The sequence below is a fragment of the Arvicanthis niloticus genome, chromosome 7 (genome assembly GCF_011762505.2).
Source record: "Arvicanthis niloticus isolate mArvNil1 chromosome 7, mArvNil1.pat.X, whole genome shotgun sequence".
Taxonomy (NCBI): Eukaryota; Metazoa; Chordata; class Mammalia; order Rodentia; family Muridae; genus Arvicanthis; species Arvicanthis niloticus.
Window position 1 is genome coordinate 11,825,921 of NC_047664.1, and position 26,885 is coordinate 11,852,805.

Genomic DNA, 26,885 nt, shown 5'->3' on the forward strand with positions numbered 1-26,885 from the left:
AAAACAAAACCAAAAACAACCAAAGGAGAGCAGTCTCACACAAGGAAGGCTACTGGCAACTGCAACAGGCTTCCTCAGGTACTGGATGAGGCTGCATGATCTTGTTCACAAATAATTTAATTTTTGTAGTACTAGGGTTGGAGCCCTGGGTCTCACACAAGAGCTAGGCAAGTGGTCTACTACTGAGATGTAGCTCCATACCACTACGGTAGAAAGGAGACACAGATCCTACCTTTGAGCCAGTTGAACTTGGATGTTCCTGTTGGCCCCGGCATTCTGTATAAACCGATTGTTGAAGCTAAGGGGCAGATTTCAGGTATGTTTGTCTCATGGTCAACAAATAGTTTTATGCCCTGTGGATCTGACAGCTATTTTAAAATGGTAGATATTTTACTGAGAATAAACTAGAATAAATATTCAATTTGCAGCGAACAATCGTAGGACCTTGGAAACACAGAAAAATGGCCAAGTAATGCTTTGGGGCCTCAAAGTACACACTTTAGCAGGAATGCATTTGTGATAGTCAAAACTGTTAAACTTACTCAGTGCAAAGCTGACATCTCAATTTTACAAATCGAAAAAAAAAAAAAAAGCCAACGACATTGAACTAGATTTATCTACTAAAAGCTAATTTCTACTGCAAAAATTTGTTAGAATTACTCGCAGTAAGAGCCAACGCGGTAAAAGCTGTAATTTCCCAACTACCTTCAGTATGTGAGATTTTGGGAAAGTCGATAGAAAAGGACGAGATGATTTAGTGGCTGTATCAGAAACATGGTTTTTCATATCCACAAATTGCTACAGAATAATGGAGTACTAGTGGTTCAAAAATACTGCCTGCTGGCACTACCTCATTAAGGCACACCCCTTAATCACCGTGCCTGGAACGTGGACCCTCAGAGCCCAGTCCAGACCGCAGAGGGAGGCCTCACTTGCTGGGGAACAGAAAAGGTTGAGAGCAGAGCTAGCAGGAGGCTGAACTTAAGACAACAGGAAGGGACCACTGGCCAGGGAAACTTTCTTTCCTGGGGACCCCTGATCCTTTCGGGTTCTTAACCACAGGAAATAAGCCTCCCCTTCCGGTGATACCCAGCTTTCCGCATTGGCATCCTGCATCTCACCGTCTGGTCACTTGCCTCCCTGGGGGAGAGCCTCTCAAGAGAAAGCTCCGAGAGCATGCATCTCCAAAGCAGCCAAGAGGGAAAATGCCGACTATGCAAGGGACCAGATACAGAGACCCAGTCTCCTCTGGCTGTCCACTGGGCTGTAGGAGAAGCGCAGACCCTGTGGAGATGCTCTCGGGGTCACCAAGAACTTGAGGTTTTAGCAGCAAGGGTCGTGCTTACTCCGCCCCATTCAAGTTAACCCTGTCATCGGTGATGGTCCTGAGTGGGATCGCGCTGTCCACCTCCACCTCCGAGGTCGCAGCCTCTGGTGGCACGCACGGGACTAAGAGCTCTAGACGCCACTGGTGAAGGCTCCGGGTGCAGACCTGCCGGGTGTGCGCGTGCGTGTGCCTGGGTATGTGTGCGTGCATATGCGTATGCGCGCGTGTGATTGCGTGTGCGTGTGTGCCGCCGCCTGGCGACTCGTGCCCGACAGGTGCAGGCGCGCCGGCTTCCCATTGGCCACGGAATCCTCCTCCGCCCACGCCATCCCCTTACCCCTGCTACCGGCGCTGGCTGGGACCCGCCGAGGCGCGTGCAGGCCCGCGCGCCCCTGCTTTTCCCGCGCGCGCCCGGGCCTTGTCCCTTCCTCCCTTTCTCCGCGCCGCCGCCGCCGCGCGCCCCCGAGCTCAGGTAGCGGGCGCGCGGGCGCCTCCCCGGGGGCGCGCAGCCCGGCAGCCCTGGCCCTCGTCACCCCCGCCCCCGGCCACTCGGGGGAGCCCGGGGAGGGAGCGCGCGGCGGGACGGGCGGGGGCGGTGTAGCCCGGCAGCCGCCGAGGCTTCCGTCTCGCTCGTTCGCTCCTCTGTCTTGCTCGCTCGCTCGCTCGCTCGCGCAGCGGCGGCAGCAGAGGTCGCGCACAGATGCGGGTTAGACTGGCGGGGGGAGGAGGCGGAGGAGGGAAGGAAGCTGCATGCATGAGACCCACAGGTAAGAGCCGGAGCCCGGAAGGGGCTTGCCTGCCCCGGGGAGGCGTGCGAAGGCCGGGCTGGGCGAGTTGGCTCCTGGCACGGCTCCCCTAAGGAAGGAATTTTAAAAATAAAAATAACAGCTCAGATTTCATAAGGGACTGGGGCAACAGGAGCCTCCCAATCCTTGGAAGAGCCGAGAAGTATCCAGGGGCAGCAGGGGGCACATTGTGAGATTCCTCAGAGTGAAATGTACAGGCCCGGGCAAAAGTGTTTTCTCAGCCGCTTGATGCTAGAAGGCTTTAGACTTTCCTGTCATGATCAGAACCGCTGAATCCCGGGGACCAGCACAGAGCCAGTGTGCACTAACCCCTGTCCTCTCTCCCCTCCTCCATCCCTCCCGCACGCGCAGTATCCCATGGTGGCTGCTACTCTCTGGACCCTGCATGGGGGTTGGCAGGGAGGATCTCACTGTGGGAAAGGGGGCGGGGGGCTGCGCAGGGGTGAACAGGGATGGGATGGAGCCCGCAGAGCCCAGGCACCGGGTCCCCAGGGCGGAGGAGGGAAAGCTTGGCCCCAGAGCCCGGGCAACCCCGGGGTATTGTCGTGTTCCGCTCCTGGTTGCAGACTCTTGCAAGCTGGATGCCCTCTGTGGATGAAAGATGTATCATGGAATGAACCCGAGCAATGGAGATGGATTTCTAGAGCAGCAGCTGCAGCAACAGCAGCCTCAGTCCCCCCAGAGACTCTTGGCTGTGATCCTGTGGTTTCAACTGGCGCTGTGCTTTGTCCCTGCACAGCTCACGGGTGGTGAGTGACCCCTCTGTGATGGGGGGGGGGGGCATTGGACGGCCTAGCAGGGAGGGGAGCCAGTGCTGACAGGACAGCACTGCGCCTCCTGCATACATGCAGACTTTAGGGGTGCCTGAGAAATAGAGTCCCTGCATCCCAGCCTTCTGCAAAACCCCTGGAGTTCACAGAAAATTCTGTGGAACCTGTGTAGGTTCGCACTCCCACTGGCAGCCCAGTTGGGCTTTTCTGAAGGAAGGACAAAAATCCTGGTGCATTTTCCCATTTTGGCCCAGAGGAAAATGAGGATTGGGGGAGGGGGGGCAGAGTATTTGTGATTTGTGGCCCTTCGACCCTTGAGCTTTACCCTCTGCAGATAGGTCAGGTTTGGGCTTCTGGATAGAATAAAGCGCCTTGAAGAATGTAAAGGGTCTGAAACATGGTCAGAGCAGCTGAAGGACAGGTTTATTTGAAAGTTAACTTTCTCTTTCTTGGAGGTGGTGTGCTGATGTTGGTGGCTGTTGGGGGTGGGGAAGGGTGGTAGAGCTTTCCTTCAGGTATGTTTCTGAAAGACTGCTTAGCAAGGTCTGATTTATAAAGGGGGGTGGGTGGGATTAAGTCAAGTACTCTTCTATGGAGTAGAAGCTCTGAAATCAAATTGATAGCCCCAGTCCCTGTAGGCGGCTAATCTATAAGATACTTGATTCCAAGAGAGAGGGCTATCTTTTGGTTGTGGTCGAAGAAGACAGATGGAGTTCCTGTCTGAATTTCCCCTGCTTGAGTGTCTTCCTTTCTCCCTTGTACACCACTGTCCATCATCCCTGCCTGTTCCAGACCCTCCTTGAGACATTGCTGATGTGGGCATGTGAAGGACGGGTCTGCGGTCGGTCTCGTAGCCAAAATACTGCGGATGCCTAAGTAGATTGCCGTTCGATGAAAAACAAGTATTGCTTGGTGTAAACGAACCATTTCCATGTTGGAAAATATTGCTGTTTCAGAGTCTTTGAAGGTGAAGACGGGGCAAACAAGTGAGCAGAAATTTAACAAAATGGAGGGAAGAGAGTGATAACGCAGGCCTTAGCACAGAGCGGTCGGTGGGTAATTCTGGTGTTCCCCACGGCAGCCGTATGACGTCTAGGGTGTGAAAGTGTTTATAGTGGTGTGCGAAGAGTCGGAATTACAGAGGAAACCTACTTTTGCTTTGGATGGAGAGGGTGGGTGGGTGGTTGTTTTTACTTTATTATTTTTTTTCCCAAGGAGTAACTTTGTATGCTGTTATTTCAGTTTTTACTAGAAGAATCTCAGAGGCAGATATCTTTCTTCATGGAGGACAAGGTCAAGTGTGAGTCCAGACCCTGTCTTTGTAGCCTGCCAGGACTCTCCTCTCTCTGGATACTAACTCTACCTCATGAGTAGTTGCAGGCACCACTGAACAGGTCTGGATCTTTTCCTCTTAGCTTGCCTTTCAGTTCTGGCTCCCAGTCTTTCTAATCAGGTCCACAAGCTTTTCCATCTCCTGGCACAGGTCTTCCATGTAGGTGACAGATGAGCTAATCAGAGTACATCTACCTCAGTCTCTGCCGTTGTTATTGGATGTATGCGGTCTGACATGCGCTGGATTTAAGGGCTATGCTCTTGGTTTCATCCATCACTGTCTTCAGGGCTTTCTCAGCTTAGTTTCCCAAGACCCTCTGGACTCACCAGTCACCTTTGCAGTTTGCACAGTTTGTATAGTGGTGTCTTTCTCTATCCCTTCCCAGAGCCTTGAAAACAGAGGGAGTAAGGGCTCCTGTCACCCTCCAGTGTCAGAACCCTTTCCTTTTGGGGATCATCTGCTGCAGAAGGGCTGGCCACCAGCCTGGTGTCACCTTCAGTTCTTTTTTGGCTGACACTGATACAGAGAGGAATACTTATCATTCCAGGATTCCCCTATGAATCCAGTTTGGGCAGGAAAGAACCGTGGGAAATATCCTAAGGCATCAACTAAACAGGTTTACTTTCTTAGAAAAGAAATCTGTGGAGTAGCCAGGTTGACAGTAAAGGTGAATTTACCTTTACTCCCGACCTTTGCTCTTAAAAGTTCCATGTGTATGCAAAACACCTGGGATCTTGTTAACAGATAGATCCTGATTCCGTTTGCGTTGGGTGGCCCCTAAAAGACTGCATTTCTGTGTTATTTATTAGTTTTATTTATGTGCATGTGTGAGTATCTGCCCGTGTTTGTGCCAGTTCCCTAGGAGACCAGAAGAGAGCACTGGAGTCCCTGAAGCTTGAGGTTCAGTCAGTCATGAGCTGCACCATATGGGTGCTGGGACCCGAACTCAGGTCCTCTAGAAGACTGGCGGGTGATCTTGACTTTGGAGACATTTCTTCGACACCAAGGGTCTGTATGCAGTAAGCTTCTGGGTAAAGCATTTGCTACTGGTACAAAGACCACGGTTTGATTAGCAATGCTTTAGACTAATGTATTCCTTAGAATAAGTTTCGTCTATCTCCAGACTTCCTGACCTCCTTCTCAATTACCAGATGCAGATGTTCTGCTAAGGAGCAGAAGTCTCACCCTGTGTCTAATCTGTAGCTGAGACACAGCTGAAATCAGCCCTCAGTGAGCGCCTTCCTTTTTTAACCCACAAAAGGTGCATATTTAATAGACCCTGTTTTGAAATGTGGATTTTCATTTTTGATTGCTTTCAGTGGAAAAAGAACACCACAATAGTAAGGGATAATAGTCAGAGCTAGGAGAGGGGAAGAAATCATGTGCCCAATATAAGTATTACAGAAAAAAAGCCTGAACTAGAAAGGGAGAAATTGAGAAAATGACCAGACAAAAGAGGAGAGAGAAAAGAACTCCATCAAAACCGAAATGCTTTGTCCTGGGAAGCCAGAGATCCAATTCAACTCTTTGAGCCCTAGGAGAGCTTTTATAAGCCTGGCTTAGCTTGTGGTGACTCTGGGTGGCTCTCCCTGGGCTGTCTTTTGTCAGCTGGGTAGAAGGGTCCTTATTTGGAGCCTCTAAAAAGGATTATCCTGAGCAGACTCCTGCCAGGCTTATGGGGGAGGGGGGTGGTGGTGGATATAGGGCCCTACTGTGGCCAAAATTCTTGTGGACTGTGTCTTCAGTTGCTTTTCTCCTTTTACCTCAGTCTGCTTTCCCAGAGGCCTCCTGGATTTTGAGGAATGACTAGAGCAATCCACCCAGATGTACAGGAAAAGGACCTAGGCTTTGTCCTAGAAGTTACTTCCCAGAGATGAACTCCTGTTGTTGGAAACTCAGGGTGGGATCTGATACTTAATGGCTTTGAGTGTGTGTGTGTGTGTGTGTGTGTGTGTGTGTGTGTGTGTGTATCTCAGCTTCCTTATCTATGAAATGAGGATTTTATAAATCTTAGGGAGTTGGTATCGGGGTGGAAATGCCACAGACACTTGGTAATTGCAGAAAGCCATAGAGAATCAGTAGCTAAGACAATGCTTAGTTTGAGTATTTTTGCTATGTTTATTCATTAGACACTGATTACCCCACCTCAAACCAAGGCCTGTGGCTTACTGTGTTCTTTTAAACTAATAGAACTTTATTCTCCTTATGAGCAATTTTAAGGTATAGCCTAAGCCTCATCTCGGGTTTCTCTGCTCAGTAAACTCTCCCCTCCCCCAGGCTCCCACTGTAGCCCTTTGTCATACATGGTAAGCCCACTGAGGGCAAGGATCTTTCCAGATACATTTTTGTTTTAGGCACCAGTGCAGCATCCGAGCCAAATGCTCAGTTAATGTTGGCTGAAAGCAAGAAAATGATGCCCCAGTTCCTGCCTCACCACCTAGAAAACAGTCACTGTGGGTGGGCGAGTCATGAAAGGCAAGGCCATATCCAGCTGGAGGTGATCTGGGGAGGTTGGAGGAAAAGTCAGGCGGGGCTTTAGTGACAGGGAGACACTTAGGGTGGGATCAGGTGGCAGAGATGTGGAGATTGTCACATGATAGGATTCACCAGCGAAAAGAAAACAGGCTGATGAGTGCAGAATATATGAGTACAGCAGCCCAATATATAGACAGACAGGTAGCTTGGAGTCTTTTCTTAAGGGTGTTGGGAACATCCCAGATGTCCGTCAGGTGGTAGCACCCACCTAAGAGCAGGAGTGTAATGGCGGGCAGACTGTGCCTCCCACTTCCTGCTTCCGAGTCAGTACACCTGAGTTACAGTTCTTTCTGAATTCAGCCCCATGGGCTCTCCTTTGGGTTCTGGTGCTGTCTGTGTGCCAGCAGGTAGAAACAAATGCTCTCTAAGTAATCAACTGGCTCGTAGATGTAAGTTTTCTCGAGAAAAAAAATGTATGTGTGTCTCAGTAGACGCTTTTCCTGCAAAGCTCTGTCTAAAATCCATGATTCAGGCTGACCCTGGTCAGCAGAGTCGCAGCTCTCTAAACCGAGTTCCTCAACAAAGCCTGTGGTGACATAAGCAGCTGGAAACTCAGCTTATTGACAGGGTGAAATCTGGAAGCTTTAGGGGTGCAGAAGAAGGATTCCCTGTAACAAGTAGTGACTCTCACCTGTCACAACCTAGAAGAGAAGGCAAGTCAGGGAGACTCAGGGTTTCTTTTCTCTCCCAGAGTAAAGGTGAATGTGGACAAGGGTCTTGAACCAGTAGGTACGGATCAGACATAAAGAAAAGCAGCCGTGCTCTTCTCTTCTTGGTTTCTGAGATGTATGCTTCAGCGCTTCCAAAAGACCTTCAAGGGAGAACACGGGCTCCAAGGTCTTTACATCGTGAACTGAGTTCAAGTTCAGCTTCTGCCCTTACATGGCCGCATAGTGCTGGGCAAGCCGTATAACTTCTGTTTGCCTCCATTTTGTCCATGTCATGGATACTATTACAGAAGTCAGCCCTTTGTGACCTGAAAATATTAAGCAGAAAAGTCTAGAACAGGCCATAACATGTGAGTGCCATTTTGAATAGCGAAAGCAGGTTTTTCACCAACCTGCCTAGCTCCTCCTGCATGGAATATAAATTATCCTTTTGTTCAGTGTACAATACAGTAGGATATTGCAAGATAATATCCAGAAGACGTGTTTCATAGTGTATTGTTATAAAGGTTCTGTTTTATTGTTTGGTATTGTTAATTCCTTATTATACCTAACATATAAATTTAACTTTATCATTCATATATATATATATATATATATATATATATATATATATATATATGATAAAATAAAGTATGTGAAATTTGCTACTGTCTATGGTTTTAAGCATCCAGTGGGAGTGTTGGAAAATATATTCACAATAAGAGGGACTTTTAGGAATCTCTGGCTTCTAAGTTCTTAACTGCCTTTCCCATCTCTCCGTTCCATGGTTTGGCTCCATTGTATACCCTGGAAGAGCACATATGAGGGGATTCAGGTTTTGCTCCCAGGGACAGATACAAATAAACCTTCTCAAGAGTTTAAATGCAAACGACTTGCACAAAAATTTCTTAATACACGTTTTTAGTTCAGTTTAAAGTTTAATGCTACTTATTGCTACTGATGAGAAAAGTGACCTTTTCAGGTCGCTTCTCTTTATCCTTGCCTGATTTTGGAAGCTCATTCGATGTTTGATAATTGAAGTAACGACACAGGGTAATGGTATATGTCTAAATAGGTCAACAGGATCATTGCTTCTGAACTGAAGGAAAGAAAGGACCAAATAGGCTAAAAAGGGCTTTTTAGCTTATTTACAAACACAGTCACTCCTCACCAAGACACACAGAAACATCCATGGCAGAGACATACAATGTATAGTCTCATGTATCTGCTGTAAAACTTAGCTACTTGTCCATTTTTCAGAGGAATTGGTCAGCTATCACTAACTGTGGACACTTGAGAAAAGATGGGATGAAATGTTAAATTGGCCAAATTTTTGAATGATTAATAAACATTTCCAAACTGTCAGTAATACTGATTGCAAATGCCTAGCGTGTGCTTTGTATGTCAACACATATCCCCATACCTATGTTACCTCATCTCACTCCTCGTGGCGGACATACATGGTACATACCGTTATTTATCCTTATGTAATAGAAGAAGAACCTGAGGGATGGTATCATTAGGCTTCTTGTCATTTTCATTACGGCCTTTCTTTTAGTATGCCAGAACACAAGGACTCCAATCTCCAATCCATCCACCCCAGCCCTGTTTTATATAGGTAACTAAAAAATGTCCTTTAAGATGAAGTTATCAAATTGTTTGAAAATTGGCTCTTCCTACCATGACATCAGGGAACTCTGGCATTGTGATCAGAAAGGACCGTAAACATACTGGTGAATCCACAGAAAATGCCACAACCCAGGGTGAAATGAAGGCTAGGATGCCTGAAGCTTGCACTCTTGAGTACAAAATGGAAGAGACCCAGAAACTCAAGAACCCTGGGTTTGAAAGGGGGGGAGGGGTTGACTCTCCCCTGCTCTGAGCAAAGAGATGCCTGGTCCCGGGAACCCTGCAAGTGATGTACATGGTCACCATCTTTTTCTAAAGTTATGTCAGCTTGCTTTGTAGTTCCCACGCACAGTGGACCAGTGTTAATGATCCCTGAGCTAACATATGCTTAGAGTTAAGAGCAGCGTAAACAGTTTTGGTATATATCACCCCCTGTAATTTCTGAATGCACCAGGAGGGGATTTTGACCATCTCTCCCATCTTTTACATCTTTTTAAAGAGACATCTTTAGTGAGGTTGAGCTCCTAGAGTCTACAGATGGTCATGTAAAGCCAGATTAGGAGGCAAGGCTCAGATGCTCATACCTGTGATCTGAACACAGAGGAGACCGACTCTCTCCTCTCTATGAGGAGGAGAGAGACAGAGACAGTGGCAAGTAGGACTTTTGAGCCTTGGAGAGGCTGGAATTTCTGTCCTGGAATGTTAAATCTGGAGGAAGAAGGAGAAGATGTGATGGTTCACGATATCCAAGAGTCACTGTGTTTTCTCTCCTGTCCGGGAAGACATGTTGGGTAGATGAACCTGAGGCTGAGTTTTAGGAACTTAGCAGTTTCTCTTTATCTTTATGAGAACCATGTCTGAACTGCTCTGAGAGAAGTTACCCACTCAAGAAGAAAAACAAATAGAAATAATTAAGTGACTTGCTCACCAGTTGGAATTGAAAGTGCATTTTGAAATGGCTTCTTAATTGGGAGTATTGTAATTGCTTTATTAATCTTAAACAAGGTAAATTGGGACCATCAGAGAAGTCAAATGAAAACAAATTCTTGACATTATTTAGAAGTGGTATTAAACCTGGGAGCACAGCAATGAATTCGCCTCTACATGCTCTGCCATGAAGACGAGAAAGGGCGAGGTTATTTGGGAAAAAAGGCTGTGTGTGCTTGTCCATCTCTTGCTTCTCTTTGAAATGGTTGATTTTTTTTTTTTTTTTTTCCTTCCTGGCTCGCCACTGTGGAAGAAGAGCTGAACAAGGAAGGTCACTCACACCCTAACATACTACATTCTTTTTTTTTATTATTATTCCAACAGTAACAAAATGACTTCAGTTCTTGGATCTGGTTGCATTGGATCTGTGGTTGGATTGGTTGAGCCAGTAAAGGGAAGGTTCTCTCTCTTAAGAAACGCATAAAATACATTTGCAGAGTGAATTTAACGTTGTTGTTCCCACAGCATTAGCTAGTTGTTGAATTCAAGTTTTCTGTGAAGAATGTAGAAGTTTCCTGAACTTTAATCTCTTACACTGACCGGGGAGATTCTGGATTTCGTTTTTTTTTTTTGTTTGTTTGTTTGTTTTTGTTTGTTTCTATGATAGGATAACAGGATCTATTGGTTTTATGAAAATGGGATAGGTTTAAAATCTTGTGAAAGATTTTCAGTTATCTTTTTTTTTTTTTTTTGAGGGTTTCTGTTAACTAGCACGGAATCTTAATAACCTAATCCAACCCAAAAAGATACATTTTAAGATAAGAGTTGGGGCTGGGGAGATGACTCAGTTGGTGAAGTGTCTGCTGTACAGGCACAAAGACCTGCATTCAGCTGGCCACCAGTCACATAAAAAGCCAGATTTGACGGCGGATGGCACCTGTACCCCAGTGCTGTGGAGGTTAAGACAAGAGGACCCCTGGAGCTTTCTGGCCATCAGTGAGCTCCGAGTTCAGTAAGAGGCTCTGTCTCAAACAGTAAGGTGTGTGTGATGGGGCGGAGAGATGGCAGCAGTAAAGAGCGTTTATGGTTTTTACAAAGGACCTGGGTTCAGTTCCTGGCACCTGTTTCACAGCTCACAACTGTCCATAACTCTGATGAATTCAGTTCACGTACATACTTGCAAGCAAAACACTACATACACATATCTACAACAAAACACTCATACACATAAAAATAAAATAAGCAAACCTTTAAAACTGTGTTAGAGAGATATAGAGGAAGATATCTAACCAATCTCTAGTTCCTATATTCACACTTACAGTGATGTGCACTCCCCATAAATGTATACACATATATAATAAACAACACACATGCATGCACACACGGGTGCAATCACAAAAGGCTTTGGGGAGTTGTAGACTCCTTCAAATTTAGATTGTAGTATAACAGCATGTACTCAGTAGCTGTTGGGGGCTTCCCCATCAATTCAATTGTATTGAGTTACATTTAAATAGGCAAACAGTCTTTAAGAAACTTCTAGTTTATCTGTCGAAGGTGAATTCAGTTATGAATTATTTATGGCCTTTAAAAAGTCTTGCCCAGGTTCCACCCACCTCCCGTTTGATTTGGATTAGAAGCAGAGAACAGGTTCCCCTCCCCCGCCCCCACCATCTTATTCATACTGCTACCTTGCAGATGGAAGGCACCTACTTGCTTTTGATAGTGACTTGTGAATATATTATGGATTCTGGGGGCAAGCACTGGGGAGACAGACTGCCTTACGGGTAGTAACCAGCCTGTGTTGCTGCTGTTACCAGTTGGTAGAGGGATGGATGGTAACCTACTTGCTGCCTTGGTTTTATTATCTGTGAAAAGGAGGTTCCTCCCTAGGTGCTGTGAACATCGACTGTGTGGGATGGGGGTGGGGGGGGTGTCATAACTCCCTGAAGTGCCAGTGGCATTGAGAGCAAACAGAGGATGTGTGATTGCTACATTTTCTGTGCTGGGTGGGAGCCCCACTGAGAGCCTTCTTTGCCTGGAAGGGATATGGGATAACAAATCCATGTCCAGCAGCACAGGCCAGGGGGGATGCCAGGTGTAGTATTCACTGCATAGTTCCTGATTCTTGGTCTCAGTGGTCCTGTGGAACTAACTACCATGATTTGGTACAGTAGGTTCTCAGTGGAGATTTATCTCTGAGATTCTGGGAGGGGGCAGGGGAGGAGGGATGGGGTAGAGGCTCACAAAACACAAAGGCTTTGGAGCCAAGTCTTGATCAATAAAATAATTTTCCAGATGGAGACGGTGCTGGGAGATGATTTATTTATTTATTTATTTATTTATTTATTTATTTATTTTTGAGGAGGGAGACCAGTGTGAATGAACAGAGGCTCAGAGGAGAAGGAATCTGTACTGAATGAGGCAAGGGAGATAACTCGGTAGCCTTGGTAAAGGGCAACACAGAGGGTGGTCTGGATCCACAGCAATGGGGGCTTGGACGAGAATCTTCAAAAACAGGTCTTTGGGGGCATGCCGTGATCTGTTTCATTTTGTTTTAAAAATGGATTTTTTTCTTTTTTTCTTTTTTTTTTTTTTTAGCAGCATGGAAGATAGAGATACAGAGAAAGCTTTGCTCATTAAATATTTATCACACATCTATCCCAGACTAGGTGGCAGATCCAGTTGGAAACAAAGCCCTGCCCTCTGAAAATTTATATTCTCTGAGGGGCAGTTAGGAAACAACTGTATTGACTCAGGAGGGACATGCTGAGGGCTTCAACTAGGGAGAACTAAGCAGAGGGGGAATTGCAGAGAGGCAGGATGCGAGCGTGGCAGAAGAGGAAGAGCCCCGGGACAGCCTGGCAGCATCCTTTGGAGGGGCTACTGATGAGGGGTGGCAGCAAGGAGGGTGTGTCCTGCCCCCACACTCAGGTGAACAGGAAGGGATACACCCAGAGCTGACCACCGACATAAAGAGACCCTCCCTGCTGAACCTTTACTCTCAGCCTTGTCTGGCCAGTGAGGAGGAGGAGAAGGTGGCTGCATTGCCCTGGGCGTGCGCATTTGGTCACCATCTGTCCAACTGACAGCTGAGAGCTCAGTTAGCTGCTCGGGAGAGACGTTTAGGGCTGGAGATGAAGATGTGCCTGTCATCTGCGGCAAGAGGGCTGTGGGCGGGGCTGGGCTTTCCCAGGCAGGGGGTGTGGGAGGAGAGGTTGAGTGTGCAGTGTTGGGAGGAAAAGCCAGCCTGGAGGCTGAGAATTGAGCGGTATAGTTCATCAATGTTGATGCTAATAAGAATTTAAGAGCAAAACCAAATACACTTGGTTCAGGTTATTGAATGCTCCCTCCCGTTTGGGAGCTTTTATGTTATTTTTAGGTTATTGTTAGGAAACTTTTATGTTATTAGGATAATGTTTTAGTGGTCCAAATTCCTGTTGCCCATGCCAACCAGGCAGAAAGCTGAGCCAGGAGGGAGAAAGGCTATGTTTGGGAATCTGTTGTTTTGAATGTAAAATGTCCCCTACAAGATTCATGTTGTCTTAGTTTGGGGTCAGTATTGATGTAATGAAACACCATGACCAAAAGCAACTTTAAGGCGGTGGGGGGCGGAGAGAAGGGGATTGTATCTCACTCACAGTTCCATTGAATAGTTCCTCATCAAAAACAGTGAGGGCAGGAACTCAAAGCAGGGCAGGAACGTGGAGGCAGGAGCTGATGCAGAGGCTGTGGGGGGCCGCTGCTTACTGGCTTGCTCAGCCTGCTTTCTTACAGAACCTAGGACCACCAGCCCAGGGATAGCACCGCCCACAATGGCTGGCCCCTCCTCCATCGATCACTGATTAAGACAGTGCCCCACAGCTGGAATTCATGGAGGCATGTTTTCTTAATTGAAGTCCCCTCTTTTCTGATGATTCCAGTTTGTATCAGATTGATATAAAACTAGCCAGCACACACACACACACACACACACACACACACACACACACACACACACGTGTTTGAACATGGCTTCTACCTTGAGGTTGTGGAGCCTTTGGGAAGTGGAATCTAGCTGGAGGAAGTGAGTCACTGGGGAGGGGACAGGGCCTGAGGGTTATAGCATAGCCCCACTTCCTTTCTCATTGTGAGGAGTTAAGAAATCCCAGCCACTCACCCCACCCCCACCCTGGAAGTGTCCGCTGTCATGGCTTCCCACCTTGATGGACCCTATCCCCTTAACTTTGAGTCATAATTAATCCTTTCTCCCTTAAGTGGCTTCTTACCAGGCTTTGGTTACAACTTAAAAGTAATACAGGGGCTGGAGAATCCACACGGAGATGTTTGAGCTCAACTGAAGAACACTTGGAATGTTTCCAGTCTTTGGTGGGAGGAGTAACGGTTCAGCAGGGCCTCCAATGTCTGAACAGCTGTGCATGCTTCTCTTCCACTGTGCCTGAGTGTACTGATGGTGGCAGGGTATCCCATCCTTCTAGCCATCTGAAGTTTTTCTGTGTGCGCCATGATGTGAATGGCAGCTTGCCTTGGCACCCTATCCTCGAGTTCTCCAGGGACCCTGCCAGGTGTCTGCCAGTCTGCAGAGGTCGGCAGTCAAAGGGTGAGCCCTCTGCCACCCTGAAGCAAGTCACATAGCCTTCCCACACCTTTGTTTCTTTCTCTGTGAACCTAGGCCAGTGATGAGTCCCTAGGCACCTGGCAGGCTTGTGGGACAGGAAGTCACAGGGTTGTGGGGTGTGAGGGTTCACAGGAATAGCACGAGAAGGCTTTTGATGAACATAGAAACAGTGATTGCTGCTGTATGTATGGGAGGAGGCACTTGCCTCTTGCACCTGCAGCCGCTTTCTCCTTTTGCCATCAAGAAATGCTCTGCATAATATAAAAAAGGCTTCCCTATGAGTCCTGACCCTGTGGAAGCACATTTTGTGAAAACCTGAGGAGAGGCAGCTGGAGAAGCTGTTTTGCTACAAGATGGGATGTGCCGGTTTGTACTGGGCCCCCACTGCTGGCGCACCCAGCGAGTAGTCAAGTCTGGAGTTGGAGAAGGTCCTTGTACTGCTGAAAGGAACTTCAAAATGGCTGTTGGCCCAAGCCCAGTCGGCTCTTTTTGGATGCTGACAGAAGTCCCAGGAAAAGAGAAATTAAACATTTGAGTCAAGCAAGTCACTACAGGTTCTGAGAAGGCCCATGAGAGAGGGACTTTATGTGTCTCTTGCTCTGCCTCCCAGTGAGCCAGCATAGTCTTTCAGTTGTGGAAGCAAGGGGGTATGAGGGCTCAGCCTCTGCATGCTTGCTCAGATCCTGGGATGAGCTGAGAGTTTGCCTTTGAATCTAACACAAGTAGGTCCAAAGGTTTGGTAGTATGATGTGATGTCATTGGCAAAGTTCAGACTCAAGAACCAGGTGGATTGTGTTGCAAAGGAAAACTATAGAAATATCTCATAATGGCAAGTCTGTGATGTGTTGGGCCTGCATTCGGTCTGTGATGTTGTGCTGGGCCTGCATTCCTGGCCATCCTCTGTTGAATGCATCCTGTGGGCCACAGGCTGGACACACCAGAGAGTCTCTCAGTCCTTGTATTTGCTGAACAATGCCTCCTCTCACCTCAAGCTACTTGTTGAGTAGAATGCAGGTATCAGGCATCTGTAGGCTGTGGATTGATTGTGGGATTCCTGGTTCCTTATAAATGACAGGAAATCCTGTTTTGATCTCAAAGCCCTTCAGGAAGGCAGCCTGGCCTGAGGATACCTTGCTGCTGCTTCTGCTCTGCCTCTCAGAGCTTGACCACGAGAGAGGGCTCCTCGAATCCCCCGTCTGATTTGAGAGAAAGTTCTTTCACATACAACCTGATCCTTAGGCTTTGAATTGATAGCAGAGGGTCTTGTGTGGTTTTATGAGATAGCTGCATTTATCCATCCCTTGAGAGTGGCTTTGCTGGAAATCTGCTGCTGCTGCTGCTGCTGTCGTCATTTACGTGGAAGTGCGTGCCCAGAGCTCACACAATACTCCATACTCCAGCTGAAGGAAGGAGCTCCAGAAATGTCCCCATCTCTGCCCTAGCTGTCTTTGCACCTTAGCTGTGGCCACACTCAGGGGCAGGTTCCTCTGAGTCTGTTGTTGCTGCCGCTGTTAAAATTGGCCTTTCCCAGGTCCCACCATGCAGTGTGGATACCAGAGACTCTAATCAAAAGCTGAGCTGGTTACTGATTTCTGCCTTCGCCGTGCTCCATGGCTTGTAGGCCTCTCACCTCCTATATGCCTTGGCCTTCTAATACTTGGCATTTTCTCTGGTGCCCGCTGTGTTGATGTCGATAAACTGGGTCATGTTCTCAGTGATACAGCATGAGCTAACTTCCATGGAAATGTACAGGATTATAGCAAGTCCATTTCTATACTGTTCCTTGAATTTATAGTGAAACAATTATCCCCAAGTACTGTTTGTAGGTCAAGCTAAATAAGCTTTCTTAAAGTGAGATGGTCACAACAATGGTCCCAACGATAAGGTTAAAGTAATGTATGTCTTCATCCCCTTTGGGCAGTGTGGTGGTATGAGAATGGCCCCTATAGACTCTTATGTTTGAATACTTCTTTCCCAGTTGGTAAAACTGAGAAGGAATAGGAGGTGTGGCCTTGTTGGAGGAGGTGTGTCACAGGGGCGGGGTTTTACAAGTCCGGGTGCCATTTTGAGTTAGAGCTCTCTCTGCCTCCTGGCTGAGATCAAGATGTGATCTCTTAACACTGTTCCAGTGTCATGCCTGCCTGCTGCCACGTTGCCTACCATGATGGTCATGGACTCTAACCCTCTGAAACTAAGACAGGCATTTTGAGACAGTCCCTAAGAACAAGAGCCCCAGGGACATAAGTTCACCCACTGCAAAATGGAATTCAGCTCAACTGTTTAATGACTTGAAACTGACTTGTGTCTGTCTCATCTTCTTCATCTGTAAAATGGGATGGTACTACATCACAGGACTATTTACGACAGTTAAATTACTTCATATAAAAAGCACCAGAAGAGTACCTGTTATATAGTAATTGAACTAATATCTATATTATCTTCACCACTAAGCTTTTTAGAAGTAGGATCTGTGGCTGGTTTGTCTTCACTTTCCTGAACCTTCCGTTCTCAGTGCTTTCCTACTGTCGAGTGCAGGCAGGAATGAGGGAGAGAGCAAGCTCTGCTGTCAGGCTCCACAGAGTGATTCCATGCTCTTGGATGGCAGGCACTTAACTCTGGGTCATCTCTTGAGTGCAGTGCTGGGATTCCAGTAGTCAGAGAGTGAAAGGACTCTGCTAAGCTTGCTGCTCTATTTATTAAACAGAAAGACTCAAACTGAAAGAAACATTTAAAAAGTGTGCTGTGCATGGTGTGTCAGAGTGCACCCATGCCACAGCACACATGTGTAGGCGGAAGACGTGTTTGTGGAGTTGCTTCTTTCTGTGGGTTCCGGGGATTGAGCACAGGTCATTTATCTTGTGCAGCAAGGACCTTTATCTATATAATATCCCTTAGGTCCCTTTATTATTTATAAAGTCTCTTTCTGTCCCCACTCCCAGCATCTAAGTCAGGCAGCAGCAACAGCAGCTATTGGGTAGATGGATGTGTAGAAAGGACAATAAGATGGCTGGTGTCTGGCTTGGATTTAAGCCTTGCTGCTCTTTGGAGTGGCAGCCCTGTGGCTCACTGGGTCTTTGTTTACACTGATGAAGGAGCAAGCATGGCTTGTGTCTATGGGATGAGACAGTCAGAGGTTCTTTTCAGTTTTTAAATCTTCATCCATTCTCCTGTTCATTCAACAAGCATTTAATTGAGTGCTCACTATGTGTAAGGACTGCAGTAGGTTTGAGACTAGAAATATGAGTAAGATCATCACCGGTCCTTGAAGGGCTCATTTCTGTGTGGGATGGTGAGTCAGCACCAGTGAACATGTAAGCTACCGCAGTCTGCTTTGCTTCAACAGCAGACGTTCATTGTCTTTCCTTTCTGGAGGCTGGACATGTCTAAGACATTGGCCGGCTGGGTGCTGGTGAGGGGTCCCTTCCTGGCTTATAGACAGCTACGTCTCACCATGGGCCTACCTTGGTGTGTGTGCAGGGCAGTGCTGGGGAGTGGGGCAGGAGAGACATCTCACTGGGTGCCTCTTCTAACATGGTCTCAGTCCTGTCAGGGTCGGGCCCCACTTTTATGATTTTGTTTAACCTTAATTGTTTTGTAAGGGTTCTGTCTCCAAGTATAGGCAGAAGAGAGAGTTGAGACTCTCATTATGGATTCAGAGAGAAGCAGTTCACTGCTCAGCAGGTTCCCAAGGAAGGAAAGTATGAATTCTGACAGAAAGCAGCGATGAGGGCTCAGAGCTCTCAACCCAACTAAGGGAAATCTGTGATGGTTTCTGGAAGATAGATGGTGCCAACTCTGTTCTCAGATAGCAGTGGCCATTTGGAGAAGAAGAATCAATACGAACAGAGGTGTATTCAGCTGAAGCTGTGTGTGTTTGTATGTGGGGTGGTGGGTGGAAGCTACATGGCATTCATTGACTTCTTCAAGCCTATCTCTGAATTACTCATCAAACATTTCCTGAGATCAGCTCTGCATGCAGACACTGACTGTGGGGTTCAGAGAAGGTGTGGAGGCTCAGATTCACAGTTTCCTAAATTATAGGCCACAGAGTTTGCTCTAACCTAATCAACCGACTGCTAGACACTCACATTATTTGATTACAGCTGCTGGACACTGAAAGTCAATTGCAAGTGGCTCTCTAGGCCATGCAGGGGGCCCATCCTTGGTTAGGTCAGGTAAATATTGAATTATTATGAGGACTTAGCCTGAGGAGAGGTGACGGGCTAATAGCTGGAGTAATAGCAGGGCACCTCTGATTGTACTTTTAAGTCCTTTTGAATTTATCTTCTGTGGGGCATTTTCTTATCTTTAGTCAAATACTCCCTTTGCATTTTTTCCTCCTGCTTTCCCATTCCTCTTCCTTTCCTCCTCATTTTCTCCTCTTCCTCTTCTTCCTCCTCTTCCTCCTTCTCTTCATCTTTCTCCACTCCCAGTCCATATTCTCATGATGCCTACAACTGAAGAGAAAACAGGGCATCTGAATGATTGTGTAGCCAGATTGGATTGTGCTGCGTTGTAAGGTCCCTGTTGCCATGGTCCCTGTCATGATGGTCATGGACTCTAACCCTCTGAAGCTATAAGCCTCCAGGAAATTCTTCTGTAAGTTGCCTTGGTCATGGCATTTTGTCACAGCCATAGAAAAACAATCCTGACCATCAGTAACTCAGACTGGAGGCCCTTTAGCAAAAGGCCTCATGAAGACTGTTGGAGGGTATGGTGGCTGAGTCCAGCCTGGTCTAGCTCTTGTGCCTGCTTCCGTCACTGACCTACCTCACTCATTCATAGCTTCTCCACAGACCAGCCTCTGCAGGCTCGAAACCGCCCCAAGGCGGCTTGTGACCAGGTGTGAACATCAGTGTGTGCACTTCTCTAAAGAGGGTCGATTTGGAGCTTTCAGCAGACCCTCCTGTGGGTTCAGTAAGGAAAGGGGTGCTTTAAAAATCTATAGCTCAGAACAAACCACCTAAACTGAAACTGTGACCAAGCTGCAGAGAGAGATCGTACAGAGAAGGGAACAGTTTCTACCACACGGGGAAGTGATTTCTCCTTGTCTTTCTCTAGAGGTTTTGTGCATAACGACCTTTGACATAGGGTCTGGGAGAAGACAGTCCAGCAAGAAGGCAAATGGTTTTGGCTGAGAAATCTACCAGAGAGGGCTGTTCTTTCAGCTTCACCCCGACTCACCCTGGCCCTGGTAAGGACTGTTGTTCAGACATCTCTCCTCTGCCTTTAAGCAAGCATCCCTATCAGCTTTAAAGGAGGAGACAGGTTTAGAGCAGGGGAGCTGCCTGCAGGCCTTCGTGGAGCCTGTTATGTGTCAGGCATTGTTGGAGGAAGGGTGGGAGAGTTAACGATGAATGACGGGCAGGTTCCAGAATCCTGAGTTGATGAAAAATAATGAGTGGAAAATATTCATCTTCATTTTTTTTCCTCCGAAAATATGGACAGTTTGAGAAATATTCCAATAAACAGGCAAAAGCAATGCTTTTGTCTCCACTATCTCTGTAATTCAGCATGCTGTGATGACATATTGAAGCATTACGTGTTTATGACTGTGATTATGCTGCCGTTTCCAGCGCTATAAACTGATGGTTTCATTGAATATGAAGAAAGTTTGCCTCTTTTTTTTTTTTTTTTCTGAGTGTTGTAATGAATATTGGGAACCTAATGAGTGTCTCCACCACATAGATCTGGCCCCCCCAGCCTAGGCCTTTTGAGTTTGAACTATTAACGTATTGTGTCTTCATAGTCACCTTAATGCTGATAAGCCCTGAGAGCTGGGTGGTGTGTGATGTCGTGGCTGCCACTGGGACTCTCATGACCTCTCTCAACTGGGGCTTCAGAGCATCTCTCTTCTTCCTTCAGACAACTAGAGAATAACACAGGAGAAGCTTCCTGTCAGGGACTGGAACATGAGCTCCACCATGCTAACCACCTTGTCTATGTGTGGTCCAGCAACCCCACTCCACCCCCCCAAACTCCTGGGTAATGCATTTCATATGCACACAAGCTGGAAAGTGCTACTTTCAGTTTCCCTCAAATCCACAGGCCCCTCTCTGGCTTTGGGAGGCCTCCTACTTCTAGGGGAAATGTGGGCCTTGAGTTTTGCTGAGTAGTGTCAGTAAACCTTTCCCCTTCACACACCACCTCTTAGGAGGTCACTCTCAGCTTGTTTCTCCACCTCCTTATTCCTGTCTACCCCTGGGGTGCTCTTCAATTCTCACGAGGCTTGGCTAAGGGCCATAAGGAATCAGCTGCCAGGCTCAAGGCTAGTTGGTGCAACAGGCCCTTTCTGGCACCACTGTTGGCACTAGACGATGTTACACACCCAGCCACACAGCAGGTGATGTCAGTGATTCTGAGCCAGGGTGTATTGCCAGAGGTACCTAGAAGGTGATGCTCTCTCTGGTCTCTGCTTTTGTGAAGGGAAAGAAGTTTACCTCGAGATTACTAGCAGCAGTTTCAGGAGCTAGTGAAAAAGAAAAGCCCAAACCTGCCTCCCCTATTAGTCAGTCATAGGGAGATTTACAGCAGGTGGGGGAGAAAGTTGCTTGCTCAGTGGTTGGTGATGGATCTTTGGGCTCTTTTGCACCATAGAGACAGCTATCATGCCTCTTCATAGATGGGGAGTTCTTTCCTTCCTCCTGGCTAGTTCTTTTCTGCAACAGGGCCTTTTGAGCTTATGATGTTCCAAGGCCATTGCCTGGGCAGACTGGCTGCTTGTGTACAATTCCACTTGTGAAAACCTGGTTCTGAGCCATTCTTGGTGGATTCTGGACGCCATTACAGAAAAATATCTTGAATATTGTGAATTAAAGAGTTTACACCCTGCTGGCTCCAGATCTTAGTGGAGTTCATGAACTCCAGGGTGCAGGGGCCCAAACTCAGTAGTGTTGTGGTAGCAGTCCGTGGTGTGGTACACTGGCCTCTCCGAGCCAGTCTCACATGGACAGTCAGGGCAGGTGTAATGATTCCTCAGACCTTGTGCTCCCTCCGTCACACTCAGGAGCAGACATTTGTTTCCAAGGCTCGGTTGTGAAACACCAAAGTCAACCTGGGAGCCAACTGGAGCTGAAGGAGTTAGTGATCTCCGTAAGAATATTAACTCGCCAGTTAAGATGCATTTTAAGAAGTGGACAAATACTTGTCTTGCTTAAGATCTTGTAATTTTGAAAAACTGTGAGTTTGGAAACTTTGTTTATAAGCAGTCCTCCACAGTTCCACAGCCACAGATTCGGTCAATCAGAGATTGAAAACATTTGGGGGAAAAATGTATCCTAACTGAGCATGTATACATGTTTTTTTTTCTTCTTGTCACTATCCCTAAACAATACAATGTAGCAGCCATTTGCATAGCACCTGAATTGCATTAGGCATTTCTAGTACTACAGAGATGAATTAAAGTATACAGGAGAATGGGCATAAGCTGTATGCAAATACTGTGCCTGTTTTCATAAGTAACTTGAGCAGCCACAGATTTTGCTATCTGGGTGGGGAATGGTCCCAGAACCATTCTTCCATGGAGGCTGCGGCATGGATATCCTCATATGTTAGCAAACAAACAAACCACCTCTGCCCAGTAGAAGGTGTCTTCATAGATGTTAAAATGCCTCTGCCGATGAGACATCACAGAAATACAAGACAGTTCCTTGGTTACTTCTTGCATAGATTTGTGATAGGCTCATTGGGAATTTCCTGCGTGGCATAGTATGTCAGATTCCATGTCTCTCAGACTGGCCGGCTCAGGGCTGAGATATTTAGTCAGGAAGGAATGCTATCACTCAACATGGGGGTGCATGATGCTGGATGCAGAATCCACATGCTATGGGGTTCAGGGGTGGGAAAGATAGGCTCTGACTTGTTTGAAGGGGGAGATGTTTGTGATGCAGGTGACTTTCAGGTTAGGCCATGAGAAACTGGTAGGGTTCCTGCATCAGGGATATAAACCGACAGCTTTAGAACAGAGGCTGCAAACAGCAGTGCCACAGGGCCAAGCACGGGTCATGTTCACTGGCAGGGAAGGACTTACTCTGACCTTGCTATGGACAAGTGTCTCCAGAGTGTTCATGACAGGCTTAGTTGCTAGCCTGTGACACTATTGTGCTAGCCTGTGACACTATTGTGCTAGCCTGTGACACTATTATGAAGTGGAGAAATATTCAGAGTGGAGCCTAGTGGGAAGAAGTCAGGCCATTGGTGCGCTCATACCAAGGATATTAAGACCCATGCTCTCTCCTGTTTGTTTTCCAGCTGTCTCACTGTGAGCAGCCCTACTTACTTTCCCACACACTCCCCGGTATGCCATGTGGTCTCACTACAGGCCCCAAAGCGTGAGATCCAGCTGAGCGTGACCAAAACCTCAGAAACCGTGAACCCAAATAAACCTTTCGTGCTTTTGAAGCTGATGATCTCAAGTGTTTAGTCACAGTAATGGAACAGTAATGATCTCGAACTGTGCTTATGTTTGGGGTATGTGCTAGAAACACGAGTACTCGACCAAAATGGTGGCTGCTCTTTCTCATTTGTTTGCTCCATTACCGGTGCTTTCCCATGGGTTAGCTCATTTAAACTCCTGGAAGACAGACTTCCAGGCGGCTAGGGTGAGGGTCTTAAGCCCATGCCCACAGTGACACACCTACTCCAACAAGGCCACACCTCAAAATAGTGCCACTCCCTGGGCCAAGCATATATAAACCATCACATTCCACTCCCTGGCCCCCATAGGCCTGTTCAAACACAGGAGTCTATGGGGGCCATACCTAAACATACCATAATACAAAATGCATTTAGTCCAAGTTCCAAAGTCCCCATAATCTATAGCAGTACCAACAGTGTTAAAAGTTCAAAGTTCAAAGTCTCTTCTGAGATCCATCCAATCACTTAACTGTAATCCCCCAAAGCAAGACAGGAAACCAGCTGGGCAAACTCCAAACTCTGCATCTCCATGTCTGATACCAAAATGGTCTTCAGATCTCCAACTCCTTTTCCATCTATGTTGATAGCAACAAACTTCTTTTCCTGGGCTGGTCCCACTCCCTGTTGGCAGCTTTCCTCAGCAGATAGACCACGGCTCTGGCACCTTGAATATCTTAGGGTCTCCAAGGCAACTTCAATGTTACAGCTTCTTGTTTCAATGTCTGGGAGCCACACATGATCTTCTGAGCTCCTCCAAAGGGCTGGCATCACTTCTCCAGCTCAGACCTCTGGAGCACTCTAAGCTTATGTTGATCCACTCCACTGCTGCTGTTCTTGGTGATCATCTTATGGTACTGGCATTTCCAGTACACTGGGGTCTTCCATTACAACTGTGCTTCACCAATAGTCTCTCATAGGTTCTCTTCATGGTGCCAAGCCTCAACTTTTTTGCATGACCTGGGCCATCAACTGTAACTGAGACTGCACCTTCACCAATGGCCTTCCATGGCCTCTCACAGTGCCAAGCCTCAGCTGCTCTTCATAACCCCTTCATGCCTTCAAAACCATTATCACCTGGGTGACTCCTACACATTACCAAGTACAGCTGCAGCATGAGGTACCACCTTGGCTGTCTCTGGAACACAGCTTCTTTGTGCTCTTAGAAAACACTTCCTGGAAGATTTCACCTCAATGATGCCGTTCTCTTCTTAATCACTGCTAATGTCTAAGCTTCAGCTAACCAGCATCGATTGTCCAAGTAGTCCCTTTTATTTTTGACTGTAAAGCCAGAGCCACATGGCTGAAGCTGTGAGTTCTGCTGCTTACTGGGGTTGGAACATGCCCTTTGTTCTGTTACATCATCACCAGCTTTCTGTTTTCCAACTCCCATCACTGCCTAAGGTTGGCTGTCCTGGGACTTGCTCTGTAGACTGACTTTGACTCAGGAATCCTGCGTGCCTTTCTCTTGAGCACTGGGATTAAAGGTATGGTCCACCAAGACTGGATTTAAGTAGTTCTTAACCTAGAAATTGCTCTGTCCCAGGATGGCCTTGAACTCAGAGATCTGCCCGGCTTTATCTCTGGTGATTAAAGGTGTTCCTGGATCTAAATTTAGCTGGGTTGGGTCTTGCCCCAAAGTCCCACTCACTTAATCTGCTAAAACAGGATTAGGCTCCATTTCACTTCTTAAATACTCAAACCATATATTTTATATTTTTTCCTTTCTTAGCTTGCTATGCTTGTTTAAAATGCTCTTCATAAGACTTCACCAGAGAACAAAGTCTATGATGGGTGTTTCTGGACTTCCTTTGTCAGTCTGAGTCTCTTCACCTTAGCAGACTCTTCAGACAGGAGCAAAAGGTAGCCATGTTCTTCACTAAAATACCACAAAAACAGTCTCTAGGCCAGGTATTGAAATTCTCCACTGAACCATCTTGGGCCAGGTCTGAACAGTTCAAATCACTCTCAGTAACACAGCATTTTATATGCCTACTATGAGAACCCATTAAGCCCCATTTAAAGCATTCCACCACTTTCCAAATCCAAAGTCTCAAAATCTACATTCTTCCAAACAAAAGCATGGTCAGGCCTATCACAGCAATACCCATTCCCGTTCCAACTTCTGTCTTGGTTAGGGTTTTACTGCTGTGAACAGACACCATGACCAAGGCAACTCTTATAAGGACAATATATAATTGGGGCTGACTTACAGGTTCAGAAGCTCAGTCCATTATCAAGGCAGGAACATAACAGCATCCAGGCAGACATAGTACAGGAGGAGCTGGGAGTTCTACATCTTCATCTGAAGGCTGCTAGTGGAAGACTGACTTCCAGGCAATTAGGGTGAGGGTCTTAAGCCCACACCCACAGTGACACACCTACTCCAACAAGGCCACACCTCCTAATAGTGCAACTCCCTGGGCCAAACCATCACAGGGGCCATGCTGGAAACATTAGTATTCAATGACAATGGTGGCTGCGCTTTCTCATTAGTTTGCTCAGTTACAGTTGCTTTCCCACGCGTTAGCTCATTTAAACTCACCAGAAGTTGAGAATCAGCTTTCATTCCCATTGCCAGATGGGGAAATTGGGGTGAAGTGAGGTGAAAAGACAGATGCACTTCCTCAGAACCAGGAGAGGGGCAGTGTGAGACATCCGTTCCTGGAGTGCATGGATGGTCACTCGTTTGCCTCGCCACCTCCAGGGGCTCCAGTCCTGGGAGCCTCGGTGTCAGCAGGGACAGCTTTGCTTTTCCTCAGCAAATTTCGTCTTCCCACTGCAGTTTAAACCCAGCCCAAAGGGAGTCAGGACCAAATCTTAAGAGAAAAGAAATCCTAGATAGAAATTCTCTTTTAAATTATTTAAAATATCTTTTTTTTTCATTTTATTATTATTATTGTATGCCTGTTATTTTGTCTGCCTGTATGTCTGTGCATTGTCTATCGAGGCCAGAAGAGGACATTGGATGTCCTATCTCCTAGAACTAGTGCTATAGATGGTTCAAAGTTGCTTTATGGATGCCGGGAATTGAACTTGGATCCTCTGAAAGAGCAGCCAGGGCTCCTAACCCCTGAGCCATCTCTCCAGCCCCATAAGCAGGAATTCTTACTTCCCAGTCTCCAGACACCATTCACTCTAGAGCTGGTTGGTGAGCTGCCGAGGCTTTTGAGTGAGGGGCCTGATGGAGAGATTCTGTAGGGGGTGGGGCTGTGTCTCAGGGAGGCATTTTATGTTTTGAGGGAGTAAGGGAGGTGAAGTGGGAGCAAGAAAATACTGGTGTTGAGAGAGTGAGGACCAGAGAGATGCTCCCTACCGCAACAGCTCTCTTGACAAAGAATTAGCCAACCCCAAATGTTTGCAGAGGAAAGTGAGCAGCCATGCCTGGGTAGCTAGTCTGGTTGCCACTATGGCCAGGGCAGCCCAGAGCAGGGACTTGGGGACAGCTACCCTGGAGGAGGTCTTGCTGGCAGGAAGACCTGAAGGTGCTAAGGCATCCACATTAAGGATTGTAAGAAGAGGACCGAGGTGAAAACCAGGTCAGCAGCCACAGCCCGAGGTGTCCTGTACAGGATCAGTCAGGAGTGGAGTCATTAACTGTAATTAAAAAGTGAGGTAGGCAGGAAGCTTGTGTGGATGGTGAGTCTGTCTAAAGGATTTTGTTTGGACTTGGATGAAGGCAGACATTCCCTCCAGCACTTCCCAGTGAAGGATGGAAAGGGTGAAGTCGGGTTACAGATAAGGATTTAATAGTCATCCCAAGGGAAGTGTGCATGGACCCTGAAGGTGCTGTGGGAGAGTCAGGGCCCTGGGTTTCAATCCCAGCTCATTCTTTGAGCAAGCATATGTGCTTGAACGGGTCCTTGAACCTTCTCTGCCTCAAC

General features: G+C 47.0%; 1 protein-coding gene across 4 annotated transcripts in view; it reads left to right on the plus strand.

The window, feature by feature from the left end:
* Positions 1-1,680: 1,680 nt before the first annotated feature.
* The window catches only part of Susd4 (sushi domain containing 4), a 125,679-nt gene continuing 100,474 nt past the window's right edge, over positions 1,681-26,885 (plus strand). For 2 of the 4 annotated variants that reach the window (XM_034508628.2, XM_076937932.1), the window contains exons 1-2: positions 1,906-2,094; positions 2,700-2,882. In XM_034508628.2, the coding sequence (XP_034364519.1) occupies positions 2,735-2,882 (148 nt within the window). In that variant the 5' untranslated portion in view covers positions 1,906-2,094; positions 2,700-2,734. Of the gene's footprint in view, positions 1,800-1,902; positions 2,095-2,699; positions 2,883-26,885 lie in introns of those variants that run through there. The other 2 variants (XM_076937933.1, XM_076937934.1) reach the window with 2 other exon arrangements.